Source organism: Podarcis melisellensis (assembly GCF_964234715.1).
Source record: "Podarcis melisellensis genome assembly, chromosome: 8".
NCBI lineage: Eukaryota > Metazoa > Chordata > Lepidosauria > Squamata > Lacertidae > Podarcis > Podarcis melisellensis.
This window is the reverse complement of record NC_138540.1, coordinates 84,506,576-84,525,782: the sequence shown is the minus strand read 5'-3', so window position 1 is coordinate 84,525,782 and position 19,207 is coordinate 84,506,576. Positions and strand designations below refer to the sequence as shown.

At 49.5% G+C, this 19,207-nt stretch overlaps 1 protein-coding gene and 1 long non-coding RNA gene across 3 annotated transcripts in view; one reads left to right on the top strand and one right to left on the bottom strand.

Annotated features, from left to right (window-relative positions):
* The window catches only part of LOC309376063 (SPARC-related modular calcium-binding protein 1-like), a 68,366-nt gene extending 50,779 nt beyond the window's left edge, over window positions 1–17,587 (bottom strand). The window contains exon 1 of one of the 2 annotated variants that reach the window (XM_081922227.1): window positions 17,359–17,587. In XM_081922227.1, the coding sequence (XP_081778353.1) occupies window positions 17,359–17,460 (102 nt within the window). In that variant the 5' untranslated portion in view covers window positions 17,461–17,587. The remainder of the gene's footprint in view (window positions 1–17,358) is intronic. The other variant, XM_081922228.1, reaches the window with a different exon arrangement.
* LOC309375751 lies at window positions 14,102–16,156 on the top strand. The gene is made up of 2 exons (XR_014171026.1): window positions 14,102–14,511; window positions 15,320–16,156. It is a non-coding gene; the product is annotated as an uncharacterized lncRNA (long non-coding RNA).
* Window positions 17,588–19,207: the final 1,620 nt, after the last annotated feature.

Sequence of the window (19,207 nt, the reverse complement as noted above, 5' to 3'; positions counted from 1 at the left end):
AACGTCTTTCAGCTGTCAGGTGGAGTAATTTGTTAGCGCCTGCAGCAAACATGGCAAAAGAGGCTTCTCTCGGAGCAAACTCTCTTGCCAGATTCAAAGCCTCATTGTGGGGAGCCCTCCCTCGCTTCCCCCCGAGACGACAAAAGCCTTTGGTTAGCTCGGCGGCTTATGAAGGGGGCTTTATTTGAAAGAGGGGAAAGCCGCAGGACGGCAGCCAAAACACATCAGTCTTCGTTTTTTATATATAAATATAATTACAAAAAATAAAAATTAATACAGGCCTCTAACAACCTGCACTCCCCTCCTTGTCCGTTCCCCCCCCCCAACCGTACGGTTTCGGCAAAAAACACATTTTCTCGCAATAAAAAAAGAGATGGGGGTTATTTGTTTTGGTTAGAACCACGTATAAAAAGGGATACCCAAAACAAATCATGCCTGGGGGGGTGTCAGAAGATCAGCTAGCCCAGCCGGTGCTGGTGCAAGTCATCGCACAACATTTATTGCGGCCGAGGGGCAGGGAAGGCTGAACAAGTCCGATACACAGAAAACAAGACTCTTTCTTCATTTTAGGGGGCTGTGATTCACGCGACAAGTTTTGGGGAGTCAGGAGCGAGCCAGCCATAAATCACACTGTGCAAGTTGGTGTTAACTCTTTATTAGCAAGAACACAATCTGCACAGAAATGGTGGAGGGTCGGGCCTAATGGGCAGCTCTCCCTGGTGGGTCTCACCCCATGGATCAGTTGCTGAGAATGAAAATCCCTGCCACCCCACAGCTGCTTAAGTCTCCTCTCCAAAGCTTTCCCCAAGCAATCAGAGACTGCGCCTGCCTGCATTCAACCTCCCCTCTGCCCTTTTCATGCCTCTTCTGGTTCTGGGAGACAAGGAGGGAAGGGAGCTTGTTCCAGCATGAGGGGAAGACAGCCGTGTCTCTTCCCCAACTGGACGCATCTCTGTGTGCTGGCCCCGGGGGGAAGGTTACCTTTGGCGTAGTCAAAGTCCGGTCCTGGGTCACTAGCCTGGAAACAGTTCACAAGGAGCGGGGCGAGGTCCGAAGCAGAAAGCCGGGCGGGGACAGGAACACTGGAGGGTCAGGTCTGGGTCCGGGCAGGAACAGGTACTCAACAACAACATTGCTCCCGTAGCCTGGGACCGGGCTGACTGGCCTTTATCTTCTCTGAGGCCAGGGGCGGTCCCGGCCCCCAGGAGACCCGCCTCTCCTGGCCTTAAGGCGAGCACTCCTCCTGGGAGAAACCAGTTCCCTTCGCCTCTCTGCCCTGAGCCTCTGCAGTTCAGGAGAGGCCGAAGGGTTACTGGGCCCAGGGGGAGACTCACCTATAGGCACTGAGTCCTCAACCACCTCTGGAGCCAGAGTGGGCTCACCTGGTGCCTGCTCCTGAGGATCCGGCACAGGTGCAGGCACTTCAGAATCAAGGCCCTGCCCCAGTTCAGCCGGCCCTGGAGGCGGGGACTCCTGTGCAGGCTGGGATTCCTCCGGTTCAGCCTCTGAATCGGATTCCCAGGCCATCACACTCTGCCTCTTGACATCCCTCCTTTCCTGCTTCAGTTTTTGCCTCTTAATTCTGAACTTCTCTCTGCCACAGACTCTCCCTGCTCACTACACCATGTTAAAGGTAAAGGGACCCCTGACCGTTAGGTCCAGTCGTGGTCGACTCTGGGCTTGCGGCGCTCATCTGGCTTTATTGGCCGAGGGATCCGGTGTACAGCTTCCGGCTCATGTGGCCAGCATGACTAAGCCGCTTCTGGCGAACCAGAGCACAGAAACGGCATTTACCTTCCCGCCAGAGTGGTACCTATTTATCTACTTGCACTTTGAGGTGCTTTCGAACTGCTAGGTTGGCAGGAGCAGGGACCGAGCAACGGGAGCTCACCCCGTCACGGGGATTCGAACCGCCGACCTTCTGATCGGCAAGTCCTGGGCTCTGTGGTTTAACCCACAGTGCCACCCGCGTCCCTACACCATGTTACCCTTTCATCATTATAATTTTTATTAGTTTTTTTACATATCATTTTCAACAGTAATTAAACATACTTTTACATCTTATTCAAATTTTTGACTTCCAAAATCCTGTCTGAAAATTTTCCAATCTAATCTCTCAGTATGCATTTCTTATCTTCCCTATTACATTTCAAACTCATAACCAATATCTCTATCTTTTTCTCCTTTACAAACTTCTTGTAGTCCTACTAGCGTAATTTGTTGATTGCAGTTGCTCTTCAAATAATTAATATACTTCTTCCAATCTTCTGTAAATCTCTGGTCCCACAGGTTTCGAATCCTTCCTGTCATTTGTCCAATTCTGCATAGTCCATTAATTTCGTCTGCCATTCTTCTTTCGTCGGAATTTCTTCTTGTTTCCATTTCTGGGCTAACAACACTCTTGCCGCAGTTGTTGCATATAAAAACAATTTAACTTCTTGCCTATTAATGTCCTGACCTATAATACCAGGTAAAAATGCTTCTGGTTTTTAAAAAAATGTATATTTCAACTCATTATATATCATTTCCCAGAAGTTCTTTCTTTTTTTACATTGCCACCACATATGATAAAATGTTCCTTCATTTTCTTTACATTTCCAATATTTACTATTTGTCTTATACATTTTAGCTAATTTCACTGGTGCAATATACCATCTATACATCATTTTCATCATATTCTCTTTCAAAGCATTACGCCATGTTACCCTTTCAGCTTCTGACTCCTCCTCTCCCCAGTCTTCCCCCTCTGACCATTTATGATCATCCCACCACCACTCCCTGGGCTCTCAGCCTTCTTCCCTCGGTGGTTCCTCAACTGGTTCTCCAGTTGCATCCAACCAGTCCCCCACAGAGTCTCTTCTCGTCAACCTAAAGATCCTGGAGATCTGACCAGATCTTTGGAAGCTGTGGCTGGATGGTTTTGTGGGAGCCGATTGAAACTAAATCCTTCGAAGACAGAGGTCCTATGGCTGGGTCGGGATGGCATGGGGATGAGGGACCAACGCCCTTCTCTTGCGGGGGCCCAATTAGTGCCATTGCCTTCCGTTAAGAGTTTGGGTGTAATCCTTGACGCCTCCCTTTCCACGGAGGCGCAGGTTACAGCAACAGCCAAGGCGACATTTTCCCACCTTCGCCGCATCAAGCAGTTGGTCCCTTACCTTTCCCGCCCCGACCTGGCCACAGTGATCCATGCAACGGTCATCTCCAGGCTTGACTACTGTAATTCGCTCTACGTGGGGCTGCCCTTGAAGCTGTCCTAGAAACTCCAGCGGGTGCAGAATGCTGCAGCGAGGCTCCTCACGGGGTCTCTGCCATGGGAGCATATTCACCCAGTGCTTTTCCAGCTGCACTGGCTCCCGGTGGAGTACAGGGTCAGATTTAAGGTGCTGTTTTTGACCTTTAAAGCCCTTCACGGCCTAGGACCCTCGTACCTACGGGACCGCCTCTCCCGGTATGCCCCACGGAGGACCTTAAGGTCCATAAATAGCAACACTCTAGAGGTCCCGGGCCCTAAGGAAGTCAGATTAGCCTCAACCAGAGGCAGGGCCTTCTCAGCACTGGCTCCGGCCTGGTGGAACGCTCTGTCTCATGAGACCAGGGCCCTGCGGGATCCGATTTCTTTCTGCAGGGCCTGTAAGACAGAGTTGTTCCGCCTGGCCTTTGGCTTGGAATCAGTTTGATTCCCTCCCCCTCTTTCTTTTTCCTTTTTCCTCCTGTGAAGAGGCTGCATCCTAATGTTTTAATGTTGTATTTTAATCTTGTTTTTAAATTGCATTTTAATCAACTTGTTTTTATTATTGGTTGTTAGCTGCCCTGAGCCCAGTCTTGGCTGGGGAAGGCTGGGTATAAATAAAATTTACTATTCTTATTCTTATTATTAACTTTCATGCTCAAGTGCAGACGTTGGTACTGAAGCATCTGGAGCAAAACTCCACCCATCTCATTTTATCTCAGTTTCTCGTTTTTCCAGTCGCTTCTCCACAACAGTTTAGGGCTTTTTTAAAAAAAAAATCTCATGAAAATCCACCAGCATTTTAGTATGAATTTTCCCCAACACGTGTTTTTCTATGTAATTTTACTACGTGGACACCTTTCTCCAGAGCAATTTTTTCCGAGGGTAATGCAAAGTTGTGTCGTATTTCCCAGGAACGTGTGCATTTCTAAGCACGCTTTACTCAAACAAATGCTCCCTCCCTCTTTTTTTACACACGATCTGCCTAGATACAGGGGACAACAAACTTTTTTCAGAAGGGCCAGTCCACTGTCCCTCAGACCTTGGGGGGGCGGACTATATTTTGACGGGAGGGGGAGAACGAATTCCTATGCCCCACAAATAACCCAGAGGTGCGTTTTAAATAAAAGCACACATTCTACTCATTTAAAAACACCAGGCAGGCCCCACAAATAACCCAGAGATGTATTTTAAATAAAAAGGCACATTCTACTCATGTAAAAACACACTGATTCCTGGACCGTCCACGGGCCGGATTTAGAAGGCGATTGGGCCGGATCCGGCCCCTGGGCTTTAGGTTGCCTACCCCTGGTCTAGAGGACCCTCGGTTTGCCTACCCATGCAATAGAGCAGCCTTTCTCCACCTGTGGGTCCCCAGATTCTGTTGAACTACAACTCCCTTCACCCCTAGCCAGCAAGGCCAGAGCTCAGGGATGATGGGAGTTGTAGTCCAACAACATCTGGGGACCCACAGGTTGAGAACCGCGCAGTGTTCCCCAACCTTGGGCCTCCAGCTGTTTTTGGACTACAATTCCCATCATCCTTGACCACTGGTCTTGCTAGCGAGGGATGATGGGAGTTGTAGTCCAAAAACAGCTAGAGGCCCAAGGTTGGGGAACACTGAGAGAGGGCTGAACTGCAAACCTTGGAGAAGGGCAAATTTCCGGGGGAGCCCTGCGTTTTGCTTGGCGCATTGTTTCGGAGAGCGCAGGTTAGCTTCCGGTTCAGGTTCGGGTGCGAAATGGATCAAATTTCTTCCCCACCCCTCACCCCCAAAACTAAGTAGTGTCCAACTCAGTACTGAAGAACAAAACTTCCCACAGAAACAGTGCCAAGTAGCAGAAATCAGAGGGTGGCTTGCATCCCCCCCTTCCTCAACACAGGTGTGCAACCCTTAGGCGCTCTCTGCTTCCTCTGATGATGGGAACTTGGAACGAAAAACCGGCTCTCTTTTAGACGTGTCCTTACACCTTCCTCTCTGCTCCTTTTCTATTTCATTTTTTGGCTGCCTGGGGTTTGCTCCTTTTTAAAAAAAATGTATTTACAAAGGATTTGGCTGAGCTGCCAAATTCCTACACGAAATTCTCCGCCTAAAGAAACTCTCTTCTCCTCGCCCCACAAAAGGGAGCTCAAGTCTGGAAACGAACAGGAGGGAAACCTGGTTCAGGCGAGAGGCCGCAATTCGCCAGACTTCTTTATTACTTTTCCGTTTGTGCTTACCTGAAGGAGCATCTCCACTCCCATCGTTCTGCCCGGACGCTGAGGTCCAGCGCCGAGGGCCTTCTGGCGGTTCCTTCACTGCGAGAAACCAAGTTACAGGGAACAAGGCAGAGGACCTTCTCGGTGGTGGCACCCGCCCTGTGGAACACCCTCCCACCAGATGTCAAAGAGAACAACAACTACCAGACTTTTAGAAGACATCTGAAGGCAGCCCTGTTTAGGGAAGCTTTTAATGTTTAACAGACTACTGTATTTTAATACTTTGTTGGAAGCCGCCCAGAGTGGCTGGGGAAACCCAGCCAGATGGGTGGTGTATAAATAAATTATTATTATTATTATTACTACAACAAAACAATCCTAAAAGAATGGCATCGGCGCGACGAGATCGCTTCTGAATTGCAACTGCTGGAGAGAGGGCTTTGTGCGTGGGATCCTTAAGGGAAGGAATTTTGGGGCAGAAGACCAGGGTCGCATTTGGCTAAACTGTCAGGATACCCCTCCACACACAAAAAATGGGTTTCCAAATTGTACGCATTACTGTCTGAACAGGAGACCTCGAATAGGATAGCTCAGTCCACAGTTTTGACATTGCCTGTCAAAAACTGAACAGATCCTTCGAGCTAGCCAAGCCAGCGGTCAGGAATGATGGGAGTTGTAGTCCTGCGATATGTAGAGAGCACCACAATGGGTAAACCTGCCTTAAAAGATAATAATAATAATAATAATAATAATAATAATAATAATAATAATAATAATAATTTATTTGTACCCCGCCCATAGGGACACGGGTGGCGCTGTGGGTTAAACCACAGAGCCTAGGACTTGCCGATCAGAAGGTCGGCGGTTTGAATCCCCGCAGCGGGGTGAGTTCCCATTGCTCGGTCCCTGCTCCTGCCAACCTAGCAGTTCGAAAGCACGTCAAAGTGCAAGTAGATAAATAGGTACCGCTCCGGCGGAAAGGTAAATGGCATTTCCGTGCGCTGCTCTGGTTCGCCAGAAGCAGCTTAGTCATGCTGGCCACATGACCCGGAAGCTGTACGCCGGCTCCCTCGGCCAATAAAGCGAGATGAGCGCCGCAACCCCAGAGTCGGCCACGACTGGACCTAACGGTCAGGGGACCCTTAACTTTTACTTTACCCCGCCCATCTGGCTGGGTTTCCCCAGCCATTCTGGGCGGCTTCCAACAAGAGACCAAACATACACTAAGATGTCACACATTAAAAACTTCTCTGGACAGGGCTGCCTTCAGATGTCTTCTGAATGTCAGGTAGTTGTTTATCTCTTTGACATCTGGTGGGAGGGTGTTCCACAGGGCGGGAGCCACCACCGAGAAGGCCCTCTGCCTGGTTGCCGGTAGCTTTGCTTCTCACAGTGAGGGAACCACCAGAAGGCCCTTGGCGCTGGACCTCAGTGTCGGGCAGAACGATGGGGGAGGAGACGCTCCTTCAGGTAAGCACAAACGGAAAAGTAATAAAGAAGTCTGGCGATGTGGGTGGAGACGCTCCTTCAGGTATACTGGGCCTTTGAGGCCATTTAGGGCTTTAAAGATCAACACCAACACTTTGAATTGTGCTCGGAAACGTAAAAGTAGGGAGTCACATGCTCTATGCACTTACAGCTGTCTCATACCACTGAATCTCAACTGCGATGCTACTTACGCTGAGACTGGGAGTTTAAGTTGGTTGAGCATGAGACTTTTAACGTCAGGGTCCTGGGTTCAAGTCCCACATGTCAGGGACAGGCTGGATGCAGGAGTGGTGGACGGAGCTGGCTGTGGAGGCCCCAGGGGAAGAAGGCTCAGAGACCATGGAGTGATGGTGGGAAAATTACAGGTCATAAGAGGGAGTAGCCTGGAAATATGAGGTGTCGGAAGCTGAGAAGGTAACAGGTCTAGGGTTGTCATATGTCTGGACGTATCTGGATTACTGTAGCCGCAAGCATCATCTGAGCGGAAATTGGGGAAATGTCCAGGAAAATCTGGACATACGGCAGCCCATGGCAGCCGTTTTTAACGATTGTTTCCCTCCAAATTTTCACTCTTTGAAATACAGTGGTACCTCGGGTTAAGTACTTAATTCGTTCTTCGTACTTAACCTGAAACTGTTCTCTACCTGAAGCACCACTTCAGCTAATGGGGCCTCCTGCTGCCGCCGATTTCTGTTCTTATCTTGAAGCAAAGTTCTCAACCTGAAGCACGATCTTTGAGTTAGTGGAGTCTGTAACCTGAAGCGTATGTAACCTGAGGTACCACTGTATGGCAACCCTACTGGTGTCAATCAAAAGGTGATGGACCGAGGTGGCAGCTATGGAACACTGAGGAACGAATATTCCGAAGCGTCTCATTGGCTGTAGCTGAGTGATGTTGGCTATAAAAAAGTCTTGAGGGATAGCTCAGTTGGTAGCGCATGAGACTCTTAACATCAAGGTCGTGGGTTTGAGCCCCATGTTGAGAAAAATATTCTGGCATTGCAGTGGGTTGCACTAGATGATCCTTGCGGTCACTTCCAACTCTGCAATTCTATGATTAAGGTAAAGGTAAAGGTAAAGGTAAAGGGACCCCTGATCGGCAAGTCCTAGGCTCTGTGGTTTAACCCACAGCCCCACCCATGTCCCTGAGTGGTACCTCAGGTTAAGTACTTAATTCGTTACAGAGGTCCATTCTTAACCTGAAACTGTTCTTAACCTGAAGCACCGCTTTAGCTAATGGGGCCTCCCGCTGCCGCTGCGCCACCGGAGCCCAATTTCTGTTCTCATCCTGAAGCAAAGTTCTTAACCTGAAGCAGTATTTCTGGCTTAGCGGAGTCTGTAACCTGAAGAGTATGTAACCTGAAGTGTATGTAACCTGAGGTACCACTGTATTCTAAGATTATGTATACACAAATCACAGCTGAATTAAAAGAGTGGGTTACTGTGCTCCTTGGGCCTGAGCCTCCTGTGTCCTAAAGAGTTAACTCCAGGTCACTCGCTGTGATTTATTGCTGGCTCGCTCCTGTCACAGATGCCCCAATGGGAAGAACGACAACAGCACCTGAGCTCAACACTGCTTTCTTTTTTTCTCTTTTTTTAATTCAAAATTATAACAAGACATATTATCCAAAAACATATCATCCTTATCCCCCCCCCATTTTTCCTCCCTCCCCCCCCCACAAAACCCACCCCCCGACTTCCCTCAGTTCCAGTCTTTGGTTTCTCTAAGAATGCTGTTTTCTGCATGTTACAAAGTTGTATAGATCCTCAAACTATTTAGCTGATTATTATCAATAAAGAGTTTGCGAATGTTTATTCAAAACCTGCCAAGGAGTCCAGTTCGCTTTGTTGCGTCTTCAGATACTTTGTAAAGGGTTCCCATTCATCCTTAAAGTCACAGTTATCCTTGTCCCGTAGCTTACATGTCAGTTTTGCCAGTTCTGCATAGTCCGTCAATTTTTCTTGCCATGATTCTTTAGTTGGGGTTTCTTCAGTCTTCCATCCTTGTGCTACCAGAACTCTCGCGGCCGTTGTCGCATACATGAAGATGTTTTTCAACTTTTTTGGCAGGTCTTTCCCTACAATCCCTACAATCTGGTTTTTTAACAAATGTTGAATGGAACATTTTCTTCAATTCGTTGTATATCATTTCCCAAATTTTTTTAATTACCTTACACTGCTTTCCCTACTTCTACTAACTCCTGTGTTTGCTACTAAAGAGTTAACTCCAGGTCGCTCACTGTGATTTATTGCTGGCCCGCTCCTGTCACAGATGCCCCAATAGGTATTGAGGAAGATGAAGCCACCGCTGGTCTCCTTGGTCTGGGAGCCCTCCCAAATCCAGGCTCGTGCTCTCGGGCCAACCGTGTGTCCTCCTGGCTCAGGAATAGGTCACGCTTTCACATGCTGTGAAACACAGGCCGTCCCGCGGCTGCCAGATGGGGAACGACCGACATCCATATTTAGTTCCCGGTGGTTGCCTGCAGGAGCTAATTTTACTCTGCCCTGGCAGGGCCAAGCCCCTCGGGGACTGATGTCATCCCCTCTCCAGGGACTTAAAAAAAGATCCGTATTAGTCAGCTGGAAAGCCAGCCAGCAGGACCCACAGATCAATAGCCCTCTCGTCCCCGCACCTCACTCGGACGTGACAGGTGGAGGGTTGGGAAGAGATAACATCTCGGGGCCTGCACAGGGCGGGTCGATTTAATGGGAATCACCCCAACCCAAATTTTAAAGGAGGGGGACTTCTGGATCAGTTCCTGGCTCGTGTCTCTGGGGTGGAGATTGTGAGGCATATGACTTGGGCACATTCTGTGGGAGAGCAGCTAGGGGCTGTAAAATAATCTCCAAAAGCCATTCGGCCCGGGAGTCTCTCTCCTCTGCCTGCTCGAACGGGGTTGGATGGTGGCCACGTTCGCACCTCGCTTTTAAAGCACTGTGACTTTAAACAGTAGCGGCCCCCCCAAATAATTTTGGGAGTTGTAGTTTGGCAAGGGCGCCCAGAGTTGCCCCTTCCCGCTCCCCTCACAGAGCTACAATTCTCTGGCAAGACGGAATGGCTGTTAAACCGCTCTGGGAATTGTAGCTCTGGGAGGGCAATAGAGGTCTCCTAAGCACTCTCAGCGCCCTTTAAAAAAACTACAGCTCCCAAGATTCTTCAGGAGAAACCGTGACTGTTCAAAGTGCTTTAAATGTACAGTGTATTATGTGAGTTTTTGCCGCAGCCTAGGCTCCTCTGAAGGAAGCTGGCTCTGAAGAGAAGCACCTGAAATGTGGTCAGAGGAGCAAAAATCTGTTCCCCACCAACTAACAAAAAACTATTCAGATATTTTTAATCATCTTCATCAACAGATACACAACCCTCTGCTTATTGGGTTGTCTTTGTTTTTGTTATGTATTTTGGGGTATTGTCATTGTCTTTTGAGATGTACGGGTATAGGGTGGTATACAAATTTACCGTATTTTTCATCCCATAAGACGCTCCGTCCCATAGGACGCACCTACTTTTTTGGGGGGGAAATAAAGGAATTTTTTTCCCTTTATTCCCCCCCAAAACCAGGTCGGGGAACAGTGGGATGGCGGCGCTGCGCCCGAGCTTGTGGGGCTGACCGATGTCTGTCTGGCGCGCAGGGCGCTCTGCTTCAGGGCGCCACGCGCACCGGGCGGCAGGCTGCTATCCGCAGCGTGGGGAGCCCTACGCGGAACTCCCCCCGGTGCGCAAGGCTTGCCGACACCTGTGCGAAGCACGGGGCGTCCTCCAAAGGGCGCCCCGTGCTCCGCGCTGCAGGCTGCCGCCCGCAAGCCTTGCGCGCCTGGGGGGAGTTCCCCGGGCGCGCAAGGCTTGCGGATAACTTCCTGGAGCCTGGAGAGCGAGAGGTGTGGGTGCGCACCGACGCCTCTCGCTCTCCAGGCTTCAGCGAAAGCCTGCATTGGCCCCATAGGACGCACACACATTTCCCCTTCATTTTTGGAGGGGAAAAAGTGCGTCCTATAGGGCGAAAAATACGGTACTTAATAATAATAATAATTTATTAAATTTGTATATTGCCCCTCATCTGCAGATCTCAGGGCCCTTCACAACCATGAAGGGGGGGGGGCGGGTATTTGAATACACACCCCCATCAAACTTGGCTCTCCTAACGGGAGGGTTGTATGGTGTTGAGAAAGTTGTGGTCCCTGGTGCAATTTGAGTGTTATGGAGGTTGTGGTGTTCCTAAACAAGATGGCTGCCAAGGCTATAGAAACAGAGGACGCTCCCTTACACTGAGTCAGGCCATTGGTCCACCCAGCTCAGTAATGTCCACACGGACTGGTAGCATTTCTCCATAGTTCCAGGCAGGGGATGTTCCCAGCCCTAACAGGAGACACTGGGGCTCGAACCTGAGACCTTCTGCATGTGAAAAAGGTGCTCCACCAGAGGGAATCAGCCAAACATTCTTCCGGGCCTAGAACAAGTTGTGTGGGGTAGCAAAACCAGCTGGTGGTTGCTAGACAACCATCAAGCGTCCTCTTTCTCCCGCCAAAGACTCAGGAGGCGAGTGGGACAATGGCGTCATTTCCGAAGTAATGCTTTGGGCTTTGTTAAGTTGTGGGTGAATATGTCAGACGACACAGCGATTCTTCAAACAGCTCTTGTTTATTCACAGGCCAGAACAGAACCGAAACTTCAATACATAACACCCCTCCCCACCGAGATAAGGCATTAGTTACAATCATAGTGCAGTGGTGCCTCGCAAGACGAAATTAATTCGTTCCGCAAGTTTTATCTTCTTGCGAGTTTTTCGTCTTGCGAAGCACGGTTTCCCATAGGAATGCATTGAAAATCAATCAATGCGTTCCTATGGAAACCGCCTTCAGACCAGGTCCGGGGACAGTCTGTCCCCCGACCTCTTCTGAAGGCTGGGGGGGGGGACAAGGGCTTTTCTTCGCACCCCCAGCATTTTAAAATCGCCCCGGGACAGCGGAGGACTTCTCTGCTGTCCCAGGGCAATTTAAAAGCCCCTGGGAAGGCAGGCAGGGGGGACAAAGACTTTCGCCCCCCGCCAGCCTTCAAAAGCCGTCCGGGATAGCGGGAAGCGCTTCCCTGCTATCCCAGACTGCTTTTAAAATGCTGGCGGTGGGGAGCAAAGCCTTTCGGCCCCCGCCGGCCTTCCTGGACCTCTTCTGAAGGCCGGAGGGGGGGAAAGGCTTTGCTCCCCACCGCCAGCATTTAAAAGAGGTCCCCGGAGATTTCCCTATGGGCTTTCTTCTTGCGAAGCAAGCCCATAGGGAAATTCGTCTTGCGAAGCAACTCGCAAATGGAAAACCCTTTCGTCTTGCGGGTTTTCCGTCTTGCGAGGCATTCGTCTTGCGGGGCACCACTGTGGTTCCATTCCATACAGCAATACCTTTATTGGTTTCCGTAAGGAACATAAGCATATAAATTGACCCTATTCACCATACAGCTTTACATGTGCAGTTTGTCCAGTGAACATAGTCTCTAGCCAGAACGGTCAGCTCTGAATTGGTTCTGTTCAGTGATTTCGCTCGGTGTTTCAGCTCAGTGATTCAGCTCCGCTCAGAGGGTGGCTGCATCTGGCTGTGCTCCGATGTCCATCCATCCCATCCTCGTCGCCAGTGTTCAGTTGTGGGTGAACATATCAGACGACACAGCGATTCTTCAAACAGCTCTTGTTTATTCACAGGCCCAGAACAGAACTGAAACTTCAATACATAACAGGCTTCCTTTGCAGCAAAACTCGACGATTATTAACATTGCGTTATCCTTGATGGAAAGGCAAAAGTGGTGGAGGAGGTCTCCGCTCTCACAAGCTTAGGGTTGTATGCAGAGTAGACCCATTCATTCCAATGGATCTGCTCTGAGTCGGACAGAGCTTAGCCACAACCCTTATAAGCTTCATTTCAACGCTGCGGGGAGGAGGAGGAGGAGGAGAGAGATGGCAGGTTCAAGGCTAATGGGAAGGATATGCCCAAATGAGTTGGGTGGGTTTTTTCAGAAGGGCGAGAAAGGGTCGAGTAGGAGAGATTCATGGTGGCATAGTGGCATCTCTGGGTTGTGGGTTCAAGCTCCATGTTGAGTAAAAGATCCCTGCATCACAGTGGGGCTGGACTTGATGAGCCTCATAGTCCCTTCCGACTCTGCAATTCTATGAAAGGATCAGGAGAGCAGTGGAGAGGCCCTAGTGGGTTCTGGGGAGGTGGGACAAAGTTTCGGGCCAAAGGCACATCAGGGAAAATCAAAGTAGAGCGCCTTGCAAGAGCTCAGCTGCTCCGTCAGCTGGTGCAAGCAGCACGAGCTTTGCAAGAGGTCAGCTGCCCATCCAATAAGGTCAGAACTTTGTAAACAGAACAGCAGAAGACAACTGCATCAGATTTAAAGTTGTGAATCAGCCTTGGAACATGCAGGAACGAAATGTCACTGTGTTCCTGGCACATGTAAACATGCAAGCAAAGTCTTTGTCTATGGATGCCCAGATAAACACGGCGAAGGAATAATCATCGTTGCGCTGACTGGCAAATCTTTCCCCGCCACACTGGACTACAACTCCCATCAGCCCCTGCAAGCACAGCCAACGGCCAGGGATGATGGGAACTGTAGTTCGACAACATCTGGAGGACCAGAGACCCCTCACGCTTGCCTAAGAACCTGAGAACAGGCCTGCTGGGTGAGGTTAAAGATCCATGAGGACCAGCAACTTGCTCCTCACCTAGCCGAGTGGGTCTCTCTCCCCCTCTGTTTTATGTACATTATAAAAAGAAGTAATAGCAGTAAGCAAAAGGGTGCCCTTGGAAGATCACCATGTAGGTGTTGAAAGAATAGTCATGCCCCACTGCTTCTCCCAGCAGCCAGCATTTAGTGGTAAACTGCTCCTGACCGTGGAGGTTCGATACAGACGTTGTGACCGATAGCCATTGATAAACCATTAGCTGCAAGGTGTGGCCTTAAGGCCACCGGAGGCCCTCACCTTGCAGGGGCTAAGAAGGCCTAGGCCTGGATAGGTGGCTGTCAGAGGTTCTGTGGTGTAGCGGTTAGAACACTGTACTAGGGCCTGGGAGATCAGGGTTCAAATCCACACACAACATAACTAGAAGTGCCTCTTCAACGTTTGGGAATGCGGGTATGTTTTTGTCAATGCAGTACTGACGTATTCGTTAATGCTGGCGATGATTTCTGCATTCCAACTCTACAATTCTATGATTCTAGAATAATAATAAAAACAGTAAGGGGAATTGAGCCACAAAGCTCCTGAGCATATCCTCCAACATTTCTCCAATGAAAATAGGGAGGCCCCATTCCATAATGATATTTTTACTATTTATAACCGAGGCATCTTACTGGGTTTGCCCCAGGCATTCTGGGCAGCTTCCAACATATATAGAAACATTATAAAACATTAAGCATTTTTTAATAACTCTCCTATACAGGACTGCCTTCAGACGGCTCAGGGGTCGGATAACTCCGTACCATCCAACATTTCTCCAATGAAAATAGGGACGTCCTAAGGGAAAATGGGACATTCTGGGATCAAATCAGAAACCGGGGCAGCTTCTCTAAATCAGGGGCATCCCTGGAAAATAGGGACATTTGGAAGGTATGTATGGGCCAGTCACAAGCTAACCTACTTCGCAAGGTTGTTGTCTGGGAGGTGCAGAACCACAAACACCACCTTGAGTTCATCGGAGGAAAGGTGAGAGATAAATATAATAATAAAAAGAGCAAAAAGGTGGGAAATAAATGGAAGAAAATGTTTTTAAACGAAGAAAACACCAGTTTTTATATAAACCTGTTTTAATGCGTTTTATGCTACACATCTGCTTTTACAATTGATCAGAAGGTCGGTGGTTTGAATCCCCGTGATGGGGTGAGCTCCTGTTGCTCGGTCCTGCCCACCTAGTAGCCTTACGACCTGGACAAAGGGACGCGGGTGGCGCTGTGGGTTAAACCACAGAGCCTAGGGCTTGCTGATCAGAAGGTCGGCGGTTTGAATCCCTGAGACGGGGTAAGCTCCTGTTGCTCGGTCCCTGCTTCTGCCAACCTAGCAGTTTGAAAGCACAACAAGTGCAAGTAGATAAATAGGTACCTCTCTGGCGGGAAGGTAAACGGCATTTCCGTGCACTGCTCTGGTTCGCCAGAAGCAGCTTAGTCATGCTGGCCACATGACCCAGAAGCTGTACGCCGGCTCCCTCGGCCAATAAAGCGAGACGAGCGCCGCAACCCCAGAGTTGGCCACAACTGGACCTAATGGTCAGGGGTCCCTTTACCTTTACTATATTGCATCTACCTCAGAGGGTTGTTGTGGGGATCAAATAGGGAAGGGGAGTACCAGGTACACCACTTTGAGAAAAAGATGGCCTATAAATGTAGGAAATCAATAAATAACTGTGCCAAATCAATTTCAGGGGATGCAGTCCAAGGGTGATGACCGCAATCCTAACTCCAGAGCCCTTTATCAGAGCCCAAGGCTGAGGAGAAGTCAGACTGACCCAAATACCATGGAAAAGCAATGACAAGCAAAAGCTGTACCTGGTGAATTTCTGCCTGCCCCGCAGCTGTTCGAGAGACCTGCTAACAAACGAAGGTGCAAAACTGCTGAGCCCAGGCAGTAAAAGTCTGCTGTATTGACATGATTGTACCCCCTGAGTCCAAACCGCTGCCCGCCTTTTCTACAAGATCATCTTCGACTTCTCAAAAGGGACATTCATTCTTCGGGTGTCTGTGGTCTCGGGAAGCTAAGGAACGCCAAAACCTCAGCCCTCCTGCTAAGAGGAGGCGAGTTAAGCTCTTGCTGTCAGAACCAAGCCAATACAAGAGCAGCTCATGCTTGCAAAGTGATTTTTGGCCAGTTGGGATAAACCACCAAAGTTGCAACCCTCAGCGGACGTCAAGCTCCAAACCAGATTTTATAAAAACTACTTGACTGGAGGCAGTTAGAGGAAGTCTCCAGAAAGGAGTTCTGCACCACCAAAATGAATGTGCAAATTTCAGAAGAGAAATAAAAAAATAATATGAAGACACAACTGCTTTGTTTCGTCAGGCATTCTGGCTTTCCAGACACAGTGTGGGAATCTTTCGAAGTGTTTGTGTGTATATTATAAAAGTAAAATGTTAGCTCTACGGCTTTCTGCGGCTTCTGGGAAGGAAAGATTTGCAGAGAGCAAAAACACTTTGCATTAGGGGTTCTGTAGCTTGTGGATTGTAAACTGGAGTTAAGCCAAAATAAACCAAATGTCGTGCCAGGAATTGATCGCCGTAACTTCTCTTTTTAAAAAATAAAACACCCACGTTTGACATTTCAGGTGCTGTGGCATCCAAACCTTCATGAATCCGCGTCCCTCAGAGCCAAAATCAGGAAGATGTTGATCTCAGTTGCTGATAAATTCCCCCCACCCCAATCCCACAGTTAGGATGTCGGTTTAGGTGGATTTCTTTGTTAGATATCGACAGCTGCTGTTCTGAGCCGTTTTGCGTGCTCTTAAACTTACAATAACAACATGAATATTACCAATAATAGTACTACAAGTAAGAGGTCGCGTGAACCTTTCGCTTCACTGCAAGCCGCCTAGAGACTCCCCTGTTAGGCAACTAATAAATTCAATAATAGCATTATGAACGGTGATAATATAAGGAAGAGGACCAGCGAACTATTTGCTTGATGGTGAATTGCCCACAGACTTCCCCCTGTGTTAGGCAACTTCTAAGTTAAATAATAGGGGTGCAGCAATGAAATTGTCTAGCACATTTGCAGAGCTAAGCAGGGCCCGGTATGGTTTCAAATTGGATGGTGGACCACGTGTTGAGATACTTGTATTGAAGGGGGTTGGTCTAGAGGATCTTCGGGTGTCCCTTTCAACTCTACAGATCTATGATTCTAACAATATAAGCAAGAGGGTGAGTGGATTTTTCACTCAAGGTCAGTGCATGCCCCCTAAAAAAAACCAAACCCAAAAAACCCCCACACCCTTAAATCCCACTATAGCGCTTAATAGTAATAATACCATTTCTGTCTCTTTTTTACCCCAGATCGGTACAGTGGTACCTCGGGTTAAGAACTTAATTCATTCTGGAGGTCCGTTCTTAACCTGAAACTGTTCTTAACCATGAAGCACCACTTTAGCTAATGGGGTTTCCCGCTGCCGCTGCGCGATTTCTGTTCTCATCCTGAAGCGAAGTTCTTAACCCGAGGTACTATTTCTGGGTTGGGGGAGTCTGTAACCTGAAGCGTCTGTAACCCGAGGTCCCGCTGTATTTCTGAAGCCGCGGCTTTCTGAGACCTTCCTCCAAACTTTACGCACGACTTTTGGTTCTGGAACAAGCCCCGTGCGCCCATCTCCCCTGTCTCCAAAAACGCACAGACACACAGACACACACCCCACAACCTTCCCCATCGCTCTGTTGCCTTGCTTCCCCCCCCCCCACCCCCCAAAAAGGTCCCCCTTACCGGCGAGGTGTCCAAACGAAAAGGTGTCACCGCCGCCACAGCCAGCAGCCACAACAGCAGCAGCTCCGGGACGAGGCGCGTCCGGGGGCGCGCACAGCGCATGGTGGAGCCGATCGGGGCTGCCGGGCTCGCCCTTTCCTCGGCGGGGGCCACTGGACGCCGCGGGCGCGCTGCATGGAGGTTTTATAAAGCGGCGGGGGTGCCAGCCCTACCTCCGCCTCCCCTGCGCGCCGCATGTCCTTGCACTTTCCCCTAAGGTGGTCCAACCCACGTGGACCCAGAACAGCTGGGGAGGCGCCACGCCCCCTGCGGAGGGAAGAGACCCGCCTCCCTTCTCATATGCAGGATCCCGGGCAGAAAGTTTGCAGCGTTGTGTTGTTTTTTCCCCCCCGTTCAGAGGAAAGGCGATATGGAATCAAAGGACTTGGAGAGTACCCCAAAAGTCATCTAGGGTAGGCCAACCTTCTGGAATGCAGGATTTTATTTTTTTGCCCGAGGTAGGACTCGAACCCGGGACACGGTCTAAACCACAGAGCCTAGAACTTGCTGATCAGAAGGTTGGAGGTTGGAATCCCTGCAATGGGGTGAGCGCACGTTGCTCGGTCCCTGCTCCTGCCAACCAGGTGCTATAAGAAAGCTGCAGAGATAGCGCAGGATCGTGCGCACCCCAGAAATGATCTCTTTCAGCTTCTGCCTTCTGGAAGAAGGTACAGGGTTATAAAGACTAGGACTAGCCGCCTGGGAAACAGTTTCTATCCAAATGCGATTTTGATGCGCTGTGGGTTAAACCACAGAGCCTTGGACTTGCCGATCGGAAGGTCGGAGGTTCGAATCCCCGCGACGGGGTGAGCTCCTGTTGCTCGGTCCCTGCTCCTGCCAACCTAGCAGTTCGAAAGCACAACAAAGTGCAAGTAGATAAATAGGTACCTTTCCGGCGGGAAGGTAAACGGTGTTTCCGTGTGCTGCTCTGGTTTGCCAGAAGCGGCTTAGTCATGCTGGCCACATGATCCGGAAGCTGTACACTGGCTCCCTCGGCCAGTAAAGTGAGATGAGTGTCACAACCCCAGAGTCGGCCACAACTGGACCTAATGGTCACGGGTCCCTTTACCTTTACCTAGGACTCAAACCCACGACCCAGAAATTAAGAGCCTCAAGCTCTACCGACTGAGCTGTGATAGAACTTTATGCATGGCATGGTTTTTTCTCTCTGGAGAAAAGGCGACATAGAATCATAGATTTATAGAGTTGGAAGAGAGACTGAGGGTCATCTAGACCAGGGGTAGGCAACCTAAGGCCTGGGGGCCAGATCCGGCCGAATCGCCTTCTAAATGCGGCCTGCGGAAGGTCCGGGAATCAGCGTGTTTTTACTTGAGCAGAATGTGTACTTTTATTTAAAATGCATCTCTGGGTTATTTGTGGGGCTTAGGAATTCGTTCATCCCCCCCCCCCGCAAATATAGTCCGGCCCCCCACATGGTCTGAGGGACGGTGGGCCAGCCCACGACTGAAAAAGGTTGCTGACCCCTGATCTAGACCAAACCACTGCAATGCAGGGATCTTTTGCCCAAGGCGGAACTCGAACTCACAACCCTGAGATTAAGAGCCTCATGCTTAACCAACTGAGCTGTGATAGAAGTTTGTGAAATGATGATTGGCACTGAGAGGATAAAGAAAAGCTTTTTTTCCTGCTCTCATCATGACACTTAGGACTTGTGGATATCCCATGAAGCTGAACTGCATACCCTCCAACATTTCTCCGATGAAAATAGGGATGTTCCGTTCCATAATGATAACTTTCCTATTCCTCGCACATCGTATTGGATTGCCCCAGCCACTCTGAGCAGCTTCCA